The following is a 16,164-nucleotide window of genomic DNA, read 5'->3' on the forward strand; positions in this document are numbered from 1 at the left end:
TTTCTACATCATTACCAGATGAAGGTCATTGGCGACTCCATCAGTAAAGGAGGGGCTGGACAAGAAGGAGGTTACTATCCATCCCCTAACTACACACAAATAGAGAACTAACCCCTCCACATGACTGGTTCTAGTCACTGTTTTGTCTGGTGGCAGGTGTGCTGCTCTTGAGAAGTTATTACCATGTTTGGGAGGATACAGGAATGGCTTTCTGTCCTTTTCTCGAGGACTCTTTTCAGAGACACCAGCTCCTTACCGGTAAGGAAAGTATTTTGGATTTTGTAGCTCTTTAACTACAGGAGGGATGATAGTGTTGGCCAACTGCACAACTTGGCCAGCACAACGGGGTCAACACTCCTTTTCTTTCAGTAAGTGCCACAGGAATTGTAATGACCACAGTGAGTCAGGACCTGGGTTTAATGTTTCACCAGCAAGACAGCACACACACAGCACAGTGTCCACATTGCTGCACTGGAGTACTGGATTTACTTACTCCTCCAAAAGGACTTCCAGCAGCAACCATGTATTCTCAGGATGCCTCCCTTCAAAGTACTACTGAGGCCAAGCCCCATAGGCAGCAAAGTGGTGTGGCTGTTGATTAGCCCTATTAATCAACATAATTAGGCAACATTATAAAAACAATTGGTTTTTCATTATTACAACGTGCTATTCATCTCTACTCCTAAAGTGCATCCATGCATTTGCATCCATGCAGACTAATATTAAACATAATTTACAGATGTACCGTGTAACACCAAGACAAAAGCAGGTGTCTACTTTGCATAATGGTGAATAATTCAACTGTGTACGATCCCAGATGTCTGGACAGACCAAGAATGCTCACAATGGAGTTGCCATCGATGCTGTGTGCAAAAGCTTTTCTTAAACAAGAAACACTGACTGACAGATGTCAACGAAGGTCTCCCGAGTCTCCAAACACTCTGCCACCTTAAAAGGCTTTCTGGAAAATCACCACAAACCGTTCTACACCCTCCAGGCAGTCTAAGATAGGACAGCACAAGATGGATAGCGCATAATAAATAGTGCTTGCTTTATTTTTTTTTTTCTGAGTCACTCCAGGGGTGTGGACAGATCCTGGAAGCCATTCAATGCTTGTGATGCCTACAATGATTATGAAGAGTTAGCTCTGCCCTGCTCTTCCGCCCCCAGGTGTAAGTGAGTAATAAAGGTGCACTCTGAGAGAGTGGCAGTGTCCCCAGGTTGTCACGTGTGGGGTGCTGTCTGGTGGACTGCTGCCTTTAGCCGCCTGAAGCCTCCGGTGAGTTCAAACAGTTCAGTCAAGGCATTCCGAGCAGCCAGCCCTGTCACCATAGGAGACTGATGCCTCCACTTGTGGATGCAGCTCCAAACTGAGCCCTGCCAAGAGGAGGGCTGCGCTGTGCACCGTCTGGCAAAGAGTAGGAACACGTCTCCGGTTCCATGTTTCCAATTGGATATGCAGTGCTGCTTAGAGCAATGGATGATGGGAGAGGATGAGTAGAGCTTGTTCTCGATCACGGGGTGGTATAGACACCCTGTCTATGTGCACTGTCTCTCACACATTCTGTGCATCTGCAGCGGAGAAATGGCAGAGCACTATGTAGCAATATCCTTTACAGTGAAGGTGCTACGGAGAGTGCATAGTCATACTTGCTATTCCCATTTATTAAACTATCATAGCTTCACAGTCTACTTGTGGCCCTATCCTTTACAGTAAGGGCTCTAACCAGCCTAGGCACTCATGCAGTCTTGTGTGTGATGTCTTTCTGTTATGCTGCACAGCCTATTCTCAAAAGAGTCTGTTACAGATGGCAGAGGGCTGCCACGGTGTTCATGAATCATACTGTATCTCGCCACTGTTTCTTTTATTGCAATGTTTTGACAGTCACACGTAGTAATTAGACAGAAACGTTAGAATGGCCTCCAGAGTCATACAAAGTATCACTAGGGGGAAGCTTGCTATATAATCAACTTGTTGTGTGGAAGGATAATGGCACCACACTACAGAAGAAAATGCAGTTTTGCCCCCTAGAATCTACTATCATTCCAAGATTGCGGGGGCCCTGAGTTGCTGTTTTTGTCAGTGCATACCACCAGCAATTCTGACTGATACACAACCATCTGTAATGCTGAGTCAATGCAAAACATAACATATGTAGCTACTAATGATATACTTGTGTCTGCTCCACTGCTTTACCAAGGGTGTTTTTTAGGACCACATGGCAACAATCAATCAGCCTTCTTGCCCTCTACTAGAGTGGTCATCAATCAACAACAAATACATTCTATCAGGGGAAATTAATAGATCAAATATGCACAATGTTACACATATTTATTGGCTGCATATATCACAAGACTTCAAAGCCCACTAATGCAATACTAATATTAACAGATGCAATTTGAGTGTCACAGGGTGTACCATTTTACAGCTGGGATTATTGATTTTCTCTTCCAAAAGCTCCAGAACAAGATTCACAAAAGGCAATCTGAGGGAAATGGCTTTGTTGGAACTGGAGGACTACTAAACCGTTGCGTTCAATGATGACGTTCATTTGGACCGTGATCAATCAACCATTGACCTGCATTTTCCATTGTCCTGGTCCAGAAATGGGTCTGCTTCCTCTGTGATACTGCAGTAAACATGGGAGGTCTCTTTGGACTGCAGGCCAGAGGTTTCTGCTTGAAATGAGCTAGGTTTGTTCTCTCTGCATACAGTTCCAAACCAAAAAAGCAAAGCCCAAACCACAAGGCCAAGCACTATATTTCTGTGGCTATTGCACTGAGGCAAATGACATTTTATGCCTGTTTGCTGCACAAACACAGCCCTGCAGATAAGAGGTGTCTGCCTGGAGGTTTGAAGATGAAGGCTTTTATAATGCGGAGCCATATGAGGGCCCTCCCTGCTAACACCTCCATCGCAGATGCAATCGACACAATTGTCGGAGAGCATGCACGGATTGTGCGTGACCCCAGCGACCTCTCACATGAGTCCTTATCTCCAGGTTCTCCAGAGAGAGTATCAGGGATCAAAAAGAGAGGAGCAGTGCCCTGGAGGGCTGGCCGGAGGTACTCAGTCTCCTCTACTCTCAGCTCACCGCAGATGTGCAATGCATCTAATAATTGAAACTGTGAAAACCTCCTCTGACAGCCTCCTCTTTCACTGTTTCCCTGTAGCTCAAGACCCTTGAAATAACACCAAGTTCCCAGCCCTAGCATACCCATCTACAAACCAGGTATATATATTATATAATTAATTTCTTCCCCCAAAAATCATAACATGTAATTAAATGTCATTAGAGCGATGAAATGCACTTAAAAAGTCAAAAGCATTCTGCATCACAAATGCACATATGAATACTTTTGCAACTAACACATACTGACCCAACATCAGGCAAAGAAATAACCTCAAAAAGGACATAATTTTAAGAACCAGGACAGGAAGCCAGTAATATTACCATCACTTAATCCACATGCATTAAAACTGGACCATAGATATGCAAAATGTTAAAATATCCCTTCACACACTGTGACCGACTTTTGATGGATCTATGCTAGCCAGTTCTGCCAGTTCATTCCAGTGGCTTTTTCTTCACCCACCAACAAACCAAGCTTACCAGAGGACTTACAGGAGAGCTGTATCAGAGACTGCAGGGTTTCTCTCTGAGGTTATCTATTCTCAGCACATGCTAAATGCAGTGCTCCAGCACTGACATGATTCATGATGCTGCTTAACACCATCACTTTTCATGTGTTCACTTGATTCGGGCTTAGCTGCAACAGCATCTGCCAGAGTCCTGCAGCATAACAGAGAAAATGAGCTTGTCCGTTCCTGCAGCAACACACCCTCAGAGAACACTGTGCTGTCGGCACAACAGAGCAGACAGGTATCTGGGGTATGAAACTAGAGAGCCCCACTCTGACTGGAAAGGCAATGCCTCTGCCAGCTTGTGGAAAGGTCGGCACCATCAAACTGACGCTGTTTACTCAGCCAACACAGAGTGAGGCAGGAACACAGGCTGCTCTGACTTTTAGGTGTGACAACATACAACAGATTTCCGCTTAAACATTCCCTTTTGAATGGTGCAGGATAATTGCCTCTTGAATCTCCGTGATGAAAGGATGAAGTATCTTGATATTTACAATGGAGCTGTTTTGTAATGGAGCTGCAAGGCTTTCAGATGGCACTGTTTTGCTGTGAATGATTACACCCCATAATGCTGGACTCATGGAGCAGACCTGCAACGCAGCACCTGAAAAATGATTCCGCATTGTATTGTAACAGTGAAAAATGAATATGATAGTGCGTTGCTTGGCAATCAGAGGGTAAGAATACAAACACAGAAACACAGCCCATTTACACCAATTAAAGTTCATTGTGGAGAGGCTGCAGTGCCCTGCGATGAGAGCTGGAGACGAATAGCCCCTGTTGTGCCATCCCAGCAGCCCTGTGTCAGCGGTGCGCGAGGTGTTGTTGATGTTAGGCTGGAGTAATGGTGCTGTCACCTCACTCTGCCAGAGGCAGTACACAGCACAGGGAGTGGGCTCTGCTCCCTCCACTTCATTGGTCCTCGTCGGGCAGCCGTGGGCCCTGATGACGTCACAACCCCTTTGCGTCAGGAGAGGCAGATCTGCATGCTAATAGGTACGCCAGCCCAGATCCTGCAGGACGAACTTGGGCTTCCTACTGTTCTCTGCACACCGGCAACAAAGAATCATTTGTACCCCTCCAAATGTAGGGGGTTCAAAAAGTACTGTACCAATTATACAAATTATGTACAAATTATACAAACTTGAGCTCAAATTTTAAAAACAAGTTAATGATTACAGTTCATGATCTCTTTGAGTACTGCCCCATTTTCAGGTTGCCACATATTGTATCATATGTAGAAATGACCAGCCTTCTGTGCAATGAAGCCAAGCAAAAGCACCAGGACCATAACTTGACTTGACTTAATCCTTTAGGCTCTGTTGGACCTAAGAAACACATCTTCATCTGACACTGCATGCTATTGTTTTCCTCGCCTTCTTGTCCACTCAAACGGGGTCAAACTTCAACTGCTAAAAAGAGCCTGATTAGGAGTTAAACTGCGCTCTTTCCTAGGGCCTGGACTTGACATGACTGGAAGACAACCAGAGAACCACACACTCATTACTTCCCGGTGTATCTATTCTGTCAGCTCACTGACCTCCAGAAAGTACATGCATCACAAATTATCTTATGAGGTGCGGTGTAAAAATGGGCCACATTGTTCTGTCCTTCCCCTCTGCAATTTGTCGCCCTGAACAATTAATGCACTCGATAATGTGCCGTGCGACAATGGCCTCTTCAGCTGATCGGAGACATGATTTCTTAAAGGGCATTGCTGATGTCCTGTCGATGTATCCTACAGACTCTGAGTACCTCTGCAAAGAGCAGAGAGGTGTCCCAGTTCCACACCAGGCCGAGGAGACACCTCTTTGTTCAAATTAAGAATGGGCAGTAGTGTGCGTAGGCTATGGTTTCAGCTGGGCGCTCAGCCACCCGATTCAACCAACCATGGTCTGGATCGCTCCTATTAGGTTCCCTCTTCAGCACACTTGGCGTTTGTGGTTAAAACAGAGCCGGAAAACTCAATAGACTATGTCCGTCTGGGGCTGGAGACAAATCTCCCTCCATTTGAATAAACTATGGCTACAAACCACAACAGTCAAACTACATGAACAACGACACACTTCCTATTTATAATTTTGTGAAAAGCCAAAGATCCTGAAGGTAACAGCTGTCATTTTGTGGATGTAAATTCTTCGAATAAGTCTTTCATTTTTGTGGCTTTTCCTTCATAACAGAACCTGGGCCATCTGCCACCCCCTCACTCGCGGCACCAAAGCTGCAGTGATATTAAAATGTCAGGTGACATTAAAGTGAATGTCAGTTAAACGTGAAACGCAGAATCACCCCCTGTTGATCCTGCTAATCAGAGCTTTCAGCGCTGAGATATGTCAGGCGAAGCCATGGCCTCTCAGAAAAGTGCTACCTTGCGTAACAAGCCATTTCGCAGAGGAGAAAAGTTAATTCCTCTACACTTAATGATGCAGGGATGAAGCTATCACTCTTAAAATGTTCAATTTAACATGCCGTTCAAATTAATGCCACTCATTCTTTTTGATTGCTGTTTTTGTGCCCTTTTTCCCTTTTTTCAGTATCAATCCTTGTACACTGCATCTTTACCAATGTGTTATGTAACCATGCTCTCATGAGTGTGAGAACATGTTCACTCGCCAAGGGACTAGAAATTAAAATGAGTTTATAGCAAAATCTGGCACGGCCACTATAGACACATTTTCTGATATGTTGATTATTGTGCACTGTCCCTTTTAATTAACTAAATAAAGAAGGTAATAAATTAATTCCAGAAGAGAAGAAGGAACTGGAGGGTTTTGACTTCCATCTGCTGCAGAGTGCACCGTATCCACACACACCTGAACACACCCACACACACATGCACACAAACACACACTCAGTACCACTCCTGCACGGTAGGACTGGCCAGTTGCAGATGGACTCAGCGGCAGAGTGAAAGTGATGTGTGAGTTCAAATCCACTGAGCGCACATCCTGCCAGCCTGGCCTCACTGTGTACTGCCACTCACTCACCCGTCTGTGTCCTGGAAGTTGACGTTCACCCTCTTGGCAGACCCCAGCAGCTCTGGAAGAGACGAGGAAAAGCTTTTAAATAAACTCATCAAATAAAAAAAAAGCGAAAAATCCAGAAAAAAACAAAACATTTTATGCAGTTTAATGCTGATGCATATACACATGCAGTATGGCTTGTTATGCAACCATTATTATTGTTCATTCCTTGTAACATTGTTCAAATTGACTCTCCCCATTAAGGACGAGTGTTGCATTCAAAACACATTTCCTCACTACCTGCAGGCTCTGCGGGAAGGCATATTCTTATTTGGGACTCTTGGGAGGTTCTGGTTTTTCAAGAATGCCGCCCTGCCCCACCATGAACCTGTCTAGGGATGGATTAATGATACCAGAAAACTGGTAGCTGAGATACAGTACTCTGCGTGTGTGTGTGTGTGTGTGTGTGAAATAGGGAGAGAGATGGGCAACGTTATTCTTAGGCTGAACAGGTTAGAGCAAACCCAGTTTGATCCCTGTGCACTAGAGGATGAGGATCAATGCAACACTGTTAAGCATAGGGTGATAAGCCACCTCAGTCTACTCAGCTCTCTCCTCTCCAGATGTGTCCGGTAGTTGTGGAGCAGATCTGCTTTGATAGAGTGCAGCTGGAGTCAGCAGTGCAGACCCCCCCAAATCCCTCTCCCACAGTGTTCTGCCAGGAGTCACTAGACTGGAAAAAATGGGGGGAACCAGAGTCCATTCCTCGTAATCCAGAGGAGTTACTACCCCGAGTCCTGTGCTTCACCGAGGCAACAGGATCCCATGCTGTAGACTCCATCAGAGGCCCCGCTCAATATTAACACTGCACAGTTTGCTCTAAAATTGATAGTGACTGCCACAGTGCACATATTTCAGCCAGAGATGCGTAGCACAGCAACCAGCCGCTTGGTTCTGGAGAAACACACTGTGACAGGAAATGGAACAGTCTTTAATTGTCCCCACTACAGAGCCTCTCTGGCTGCCGGGACGCGGATTCTTTGGGAAGTTTCATGAATTGATCATTGATTTTCCCGGCAGTTGTTCTCGCCTTGTCTAGCTTTAAATCAGTGGCAGGTCTGAAGAGGCCTCTCCTCGGTGGATGAAAGCTGAGAGAGTGATTCGGGATGACTCATAAGTCATGTAGGCAGCCCAGTCAGATAAGATAAGTATGCGGAGGGAGCAAGTCTCCGGGCAAAGAAGGAGCATTCATTTTCGATTTCTCTCTCATCTATAGTCTCTTTCACACGAGCGTGTTGACCTTGACATGGGTGCTGAACGGCTCAGCAGAGCTGTTTAATGGTCTATACATGCAGGGTCGAACCAGAACTACCCAGAAACGTAGAGGAGTATATCTTCACATAAGAAATGTGTCATGTCTTCATGCGCATGTATTCCAGCCCTTTGTGGAGACTATAGACACAGTGCTACACTGTGCTGCTGTGACAACTACAGAAGAAGTATCAGCATCAAAAAGGCCGGAAAAAACTCCATGGCTAATACCTCAACAAGCTTTAATTTAAACCAATTCAATTTTTTTGAAGCAAATGTACCGCTTGAGATTTAATAGTGTCTTGACACTTAATAATGTGAAGTATTTTGCGTTGCACGGCTGCTCTCCAACCAGCTTTGACCTCTCAGTGACCTCTGACCCCTCAGCGCTTCATGTTTCCCCTGTTGAGTCATTTCGCTTCATTGCCATCACTTTCCTTTCAACTTTATTGTCCGATTGGCTTCAACAGCCTGACTCTCAGCCACTAGGACCATCTGTGCAGAGCAACTGCCTAAATCAGCCATAGAAACCAAACAAAACAAAGGAAAGGAGCAATGAGGACGGCTGCACTTTTGGACAGCAATGCAGGGCGCAGTAGCAAGTCCTCAGTTTCTCATTCCAGTCCATCTGTCAGTCTGACCGGTGCGATTTCCTGTATTTTCCTCCCCAGGAGACAGAGGGGCGTATGCGTGGATCGTTAACCAGTGCCGCAGAATGTCAGCTTTCAGCCTGGGCTTCTCTGACACAGTGAAGGTCTGTCAAAAGTTACTGAGAACAGCTCCTCATGGAGGCCAGTGTTTCTTTAGGGGGCTCAGAACAGTCCCATAATGCCTCATCCGGGGCTGAAAGGGTACTTAGTGAGTGGGATGTGTGAAAAACACAAAGGGACCCCAATAACCCAGAGAGAGAATTCCATCTCATCGGAGGGGCAGACAGAGAGAATGTCTGGGTGCTCAGAACTCTGGCAAGTCAACGCAAACAAATCACTGCAAATGAAAAATGAATGGTGATGACTCTACCATGCACTAAAGAGCATAAAGTAATATATGCATCTCTGTAATGCCAAACTAACCAGGCTTTGGCAGGAGCTGTGTTTAAAGTCACTATAGCTTCAATTCCTGCCTGATTTGAAAGTAAAATGAACTGCCGTGATTTTCCAGTGCACTCCCAAGAGACTTTTCTAAACTGTCCAATATAGGATGAATTCAAAGCAGATGACCTGTCCATCAATGGAGCATAAGCTGTGTGCCCTACAGACCAAACAAACAGGAATGCGTGAGCTCATGTGACCTTCAGCCTCAAAAACACGGGCGTACTGTGACACAGGGTGAGTACCAGGAGGCTGTCACTCCAGATCACCTTGCTCAACGTCCAGGCACTCACTGCAAGAGCCAAATCGAGTGTTTTGAAATGTAGTAGATGAATTCTGATTCTCCCCAGAGGGTTTTGCTGTCTCCCTGTCTTTGTTTTTCTCTCTCTCCCTCCCTCCCTGACTTCTGAATCATACTCAGAGAGTCTCACACTGCCAGCAACATGGGACTCCATGGAATGGGCTCACAAGTCCCACTCCTCGCTCATCCATCTGCTGACCGTTTAGAGCACGGTTGGGAAGCCTCAGCCGAATCAATGAGACCGTGAGAGACTCACACTGAGTCTATTAATACTGAACACATGGGTGAACTTGGATCCTGGCTCCAAAGTCTGTGTGCTTCCCTACTTAGACCAGAACCGCATAAGTAAACTCTGCCTAGTGCTGCTAAAACACTCTGCAGACAAGTGCTTAATAGTAGTTTCCCCGATAACAGACCTCAATGGCCATTTCAGAAATACTACAGCATCTTGCCCTCTTAAGAGAAGTACCTGAGCTGCCCTTGAGTTACCCCAGGAAGCCAGCTCTCACAGCCTCTGGAGGAACAAGGCCTTATTTAAGAAAGAGGGAGATATCTGAGTCAGAGCACAACCTGGAATGTGATACTCCCGCAGAGGGGTTCAGAGTGGAGTGGGAATCTTTTCAGTAGCCAGCCAGCATTCCTGGGGAATTTCATCCCAGACACCATTTAAAATATTGACACTTGAAATATTGGCATCACTATTAACTTCATTCCTCCTGAAACGATATGGTTGAAAATGTTTGTAAAAGTTACTGGCAGTCTCAATGAAGTTGCTGTTTTTCTCTTGCACCTGTGTTGACTGAATATTTTGCTTATGTTGAAAGCTTGGAGGGACTGTGGGGATGATGGCACCAATGCACGCACAGCTGTAATAAGATTATTGTCAACATCCAGTGGATCAGTAGGTCTCTAGTAAAGACAAACATTCATTTTCTGTTAAAGAGATATTCATAAAACATTCATCAATCATTCATGAAGCTTAGTCTGCTCTACTTATTCAGGGTTTTTCAGGAAAGTACTGTATTCCTGTTGGCAGAATATCTCAAAACAGTTATTGTGTTTCTCTCATCTGACTGTCTTCTGATGTTAGGTTTCTTAGATTGGGGTATACAGACCTAGTTACAAAGCATCATGATCACTCAATAACGCTAAAAGAAGTTACTCCATGCATATGAAATGAGCATATGCCGCAACATGAAAATAAATTAAATAAAATCTGTTATTTAAATTTTGAAAAACAAATTAACCTGTCCAAGAAAACTTGGATCTGCTGGGCCCCACATTATTGTCCACTGGGTCTCTTCCATTTGTGTGCTTGCCAATAGCTTTTCACCAAGGAAGAATCTCACATGCTAGATATGCTAGGATAGCCAGAGAGGAGATTACTGCTTTTCAATAACATGCACACAGAACGACTGCTTGTGGCATAAAATGAAAGCTTGCTTATTTACACACAGTCACATGACACATTTGTAGAGAACTTGGTGCCATAGGACTACATGACTATGCTTGACCTGCATGATGGGGAGGACACACAGAACAGGAGCCACAGAAAAAAGATATGCAACATGATCAATCCAATAAATCTATGGGGGGAGGGACATGCTTGATACCTACCTAACTGTAGTAGCAGCCACTCCCCTGTGAGTTGGCGCCAAAAGGCAGGTGGGGGTGAGAGAGGGAATGGAAAGCACAACACACATGATGATGCATTTCACTACAAGCTGGCTGCATTTAAAAAAGCAGCCATATGGTAACCACGGAAAGATTACAACACTTGGCTGTAGATGACTGGATGTAGTGAACACCAGTTGATAGCGATGATGCTTGCTGGTCACTAGCATCCCAGTGACTTTCCTGTCTGAGCTAGTTTAGTTGCATTAGTGCTATGCAGAGCAGGACTGTGGTCCTCCATCATCCACTCATTTCCAGCTGCTGATGGTCGCAGTAGATTCCACAGGGTCAGAATGAACACAGCCTGCCCCCATCTCTGTTTCCCTCTAATCAGTCTTCAGTATGTCCATACTGCTCACTTCATTCTCAGTCTTCAGAGTCTCTCCTCCTCTCTCCTTTGTCTCTGACCACCTCCACCAAAGCCACCCTCTCCACCAGTGACCAACACATTAGGGGTGTGATTCATCTGCAGCTGGCAGAGGGAAAGCCTTAAAGGGAAGGTGTGATGGGAGTTCAACGGCACCAACAATGCACAAGGCCTCTGGCCTTGCTGCTGATAAGACATGCAGACACAGGCTCTGTGCTAATCCGCTGTGTGACGGCCTGCAGTTCCGGCCGGAGTCACTCAGCCACCCTGTGGCCGGGCCCAGTGTTTACCACAGAACAGATGCCGAGGAGCTGATTATATAAGTGCCACTGATGCACACGTCCAGACGGCATTCTGGGAGGCCACATGCAGCAGAAGTGTGTCACAGAATTGCAAATGTACTCCAATGCACTGGGGATTGCTTGGAAAAGAGGGTAAACCTGGCTGCCAGGGGAGCCGCAGGGCCTCGTGCACCCAGCACACCTGGGACAGTCTCCCGTTATTACCCGCAGCTTACAGACTGCATTTATACAACATGCATGCAGTCATGCATGGCGTACACACAAACAGAGAAGCATGTGCGGTACTATACTCAACTATATGGTCAACTCATCTGAAACAGATTTGCTTTATAGCAAAGTAGGGGTATAGTATTGTAAAAATGAAATGATGTGTTGAATTTGCAAAACTCATCATGTGAATGAAACTGTCTTTGAAAACTGCACAGTCCACACAGATGGCTGGCCAGAGTTTGCACAAAGACCTTAAAGCATTGCTCCATTCATGCACCAGTGTTAGACTTGGCAGAAGTCTGCTGGTCAAACATGGAGGTGAGGGGTTCTGGGGCTTTGTCTATTGTACTTACAGCAGCATTAGAGACATGATTAGAGGAAACAACAGAATATATGACAAATATAAGACTTTTACTGGACCGTCCAATAAAACCTAAAATCAAATTAGGTTTGGGCTCTGAGTATACCAGGCGCCTTCCATTCACTCATACAGAGATAGTATTGTGCAGAAATACTATCTCTGCTGCATCACATGGCTGTCCACTGCCTACATTTAGCCCTCATTTTATGAATGAGCAAGTGAGATGGCTCTGGATTAAAAATCAATAAAGGTCTCTCCAATGGTCAGTTTATTCACTGCAAACCCAGGCCTAGCGACATGCTGAATGTCTTGCATTTCAAAAGCACATGGAGAGATTTCCCCACAGAAATATCCCACAGTGCACACCATAGCCTCCACTTATTGGAGCTCTCCTGCGCCAACAACATGCCTTTCATTCATCCCACACACTCTTATCTCACCTTCACCCCTGGAAGGGGAAGACAGCACTGAGCAAACACCCACCTCGCACTCTGCAGAGATGAGATTTCCCATAAATCACTGCAACTCCAGACCCCTTGCACACCACACAGACTCCGGATGGTACTCTACTGAAACACATTCTTCCTCATCCACAAGAGAAACGTGAGATGCAATCCGTCAGCCTACAGAGGAGTTTTCATCGTCTGCATTATTAACAGCGGTGTTTCTCATTTGATGTGGCAGCGTGGTGGGACGGGGACAGATGAGGTGGCGTGCGTCCCATGCTGGATGCCGGGCACGCTGACCTGGGACTCTGGGACAAATTGCACGCTCATGTCTGCCCACATTACTCCACTGTGCACTCAGACCCAATCCTGCATCCCAGGGGAAGGGTTGCATGTATTGCCTGCCATGCACCTGCCAAGTGTAACATGCAGCCACTCCTCCAGCCCCGGAAGCACAGCGCACAAAGGGATCCAGGCTGCTGAGAGCACAGGCACACACGCAGCACCCTGCAGAGATAAAGCCTGAGGTTTCCTTTGAGGGAGCTGGACATCTTCCACATCCTCCTCCCTGACTGCTGCCAGCTCATCCTCCACAGCTCTGGGGCCTGTTCCATTACTGTCCTCTCTCCAATTTCTCTCCCTCTGTCCCTTCTCTATTCCACCTCTGTCCTTCTGTCTATTCAGGAACACTTGACTCTGGGTTTCTGTTTTCTGTCATCCCTGAGGTCCAACACTTCACACCGAAAGAGACTACAAGGCACAGCCCACGCGCTTGAATAAAATCCTCTGCTGTACAGGCTCAAGCAGCTGGACACGTCTCCAGAAATCAACGCCTCCCGCGGAGTGGACACCGCGTCTTCGCCCGGCGCTGTTGTCTCCCTGTGAGCCAGCGGTCAAAAGGCAGATAAGGTGAGGACTGGAGGACATGAGAGGACGGTGGTTTAGAGCCTATTTTACAGACGGGGAAGGAGCTGCCTGTTTGTGCTCGCCTGAGAGGATTTCACATCAATTACTCTCAGACGATTCCAGCCAAACTGCAGCACCTCCAAATGACTCCAGACACCTCACGCAGCGTGCACATGTGTTTGTCTCCTTCCCCTCAGCGCTCCTTCCTCCGAGCGCATGTCCCTGCAGGGCTACTGCGAATACGTGCGCATTGAAACTTCACCAAGTGATTAATCAGAGCTTCATAGGTACATGCGAATGGAATGATCACTGTGCAAAGCTAGGATGAAGCAATAAACACTCATTCATCGTTTAAGGTGTGGTCGGTGCAGGATAGAATCATCAACCAAATACAATAAACAGAGTGTGCACACTACACCAAGTCTCCCACGTGGTTTTATTTATAAATAAAACAGGCTTCTTCGATCCTTTACATTACATTATTGTCATTCAGCAGACGCCTTTATCCAGAGCGACTTACATAGATCTAGGTTATAATTTTTATCAATGTATCCAGCTGGATATTTACTGAGACAACTGTGGGCTAAGTACATTGCCCAAAGCACAACAGAGCCCATGCAGGGAATCGAACCAGCAACCTTTCAGTGATTAGCCCTGTTCCTTACCACAATGCCTCACTGCTGCTGATCCCTAAGGATCAATCCCCAGGGGCCTGTCGGAGATCCTTAGGGACCAGCAGCAGTGGGGCATTGTGGTAAGGAACAGGGCTCATTCCGTATTTTTTGTCTGTACACCATTTGGAAACAATGGAGTGGTGCGTAGACTGTCCTTCCAGTTTTCAAGGGTAAAATGAAGCCGCCATCCTTGGGCAGCTGAATCTGGGGCAGTGAGACAACCGGCAGGTGGAAACTGGAGAGTGTTGTGCCACTGCTGGGCCGCGTGGCAGCTGAGGGGTCAAACAGTGACCCTGTCCCTCTCCCTTCCTCCTGCGTTAATGTGACCTGGAACGACTCCTGTGGCCTGCATATAGGCCTGCCTCTCCGCCGCGGGGTGCAGGCTCACCAGGCCTCTCCGGTTTTTCCACAACACCCCCCCCCCCCCCCCCCCATCACATTTTCAAAGTGATTCCAAATCAACGCGCTTGATTACTCCCTGTAGGATATCTGGGTGACTCTGCTCTTTTCTCCATGCCTTTCTGACGTCTGCTTTTATCTCACCGCGAAAAAAGCTCTACGCATACAAATAACAGGGCTGAATCCAGGTAAATACACATCAGGCTTTATCTAATGTCATAATGGCCCCACTTCTGTGAATAACATGGGCTGTCGCGCTGTCTTATGCAGACCGCTTAACAGCGCAATGAAAAGCGAATAGAAATGTCTGCTCATTTGTTTCAGCCTACTGATAAGGAAATATGGGCAGAGCTGTCATCACGATACAGAATGTGAACAGCATGACGATTACAAACAATAACACAGACCGCAGATTGCACAGTAATGCCAGCTGCTAAGCGAGCAACAGGGAAGGCAAAAAGGACCGGTAATGTGTGCTGGCCTGGTTGCTTGCTTTGGCTCTTGCAATTCTCATAATCCAAAGATGTTGTGAGTGAGATGTTGTTTACTTCTGCTACCGGCAGACTGAGTACACTGTGAAAAGGCACTTCATTCTGCTTCTGTCTGTGCGCGAGACCTTGCAACATCTCAATCTGCACAGTAAACACCAGCAGGTAGTTTTGTTTTTCTGGGGTTTCAAAAAACATGCTGAAAGACTAGTCAGCTGCATGTGCTAAACATCTACTTTGTCCCCATGCTTCATTTAGTTAAGCAGAACTATGTTTAGCATATTAACTGACCATATAAAGTTTACTCTAGATGCTGAATTCACTTCTACTGATACTTTTGCTCAGAATGAATGTATATTTGTTCCACAGAGTACAAAGTGTTGCTAACTACAATGACAACAGAAAAGCATACCCTGCCGGAGGCAATTCATCTCCCAAACTGACAGAGGGGTGTACATATTTAAACCAAAGATTTTGACTACTGTGTTGCTACGTGCAGAGCATTGAATTTGCTTTGAGCCCCCCTTTCCTCGCTGCCCCCTTCTCTCTGTTTAGCGCCACACCTCCAGAGAGAGTTTAATAAGCCATCTTATATATGTCCCACTGCAATCCCACTCCGTGCCTCTCTGCGGGAGGCGTTAACCTTCAGTTAACCTGAAGTGCTCCATAGGATACGCGGCAGACACACACTTTTTATTTTACTATCCTTAATTTGAACTATATTCATATGTGTCATGAGAGGCATTTGTAAGAAATAGTCGGACAGGGACGATAGCAGTGTCTCCAGGTTCGCACACAGTGGTTCATGAATATTTCAGCAACAGCCCAGCCGGCACCACTTGTAATCTGTCACTCTGTGAGTGTATCTCCAGATTCTGGGAACAGGGGCTGGGGGTGGAAGTGGGGATGGTTGCTAGGCAACGAGCATTGTCCCACTCTTCCGACACATGCAACACACACACACACACACACACACACACACACACACACACACACACACACACACACACACACACACAAACACA

At 46.2% G+C, this 16,164-nt stretch overlaps 1 protein-coding gene across 3 annotated transcripts in view; it reads right to left on the minus strand.

Annotated features, from left to right (window-relative positions):
• caskin1 (CASK interacting protein 1) overlaps positions 1 to 16,164 on the minus strand; it is an 83,272-nt gene that overhangs the window by 31,689 nt on the left and 35,419 nt on the right. For all 3 annotated transcript variants that reach the window (XM_036529583.1, XM_036529575.1, XM_036529567.1), the window contains exon 2: positions 6,634 to 6,685. In XM_036529583.1, the coding sequence (XP_036385476.1) occupies positions 6,634 to 6,685 (52 nt within the window). The remainder of the gene's footprint in view (positions 1 to 6,633; positions 6,686 to 16,164) is intronic.

This window comes from Megalops cyprinoides, chromosome 1 (assembly GCF_013368585.1).
Source record: "Megalops cyprinoides isolate fMegCyp1 chromosome 1, fMegCyp1.pri, whole genome shotgun sequence".
In the NCBI taxonomy this organism is placed as follows: domain Eukaryota; kingdom Metazoa; phylum Chordata; class Actinopteri; order Elopiformes; family Megalopidae; genus Megalops; species Megalops cyprinoides.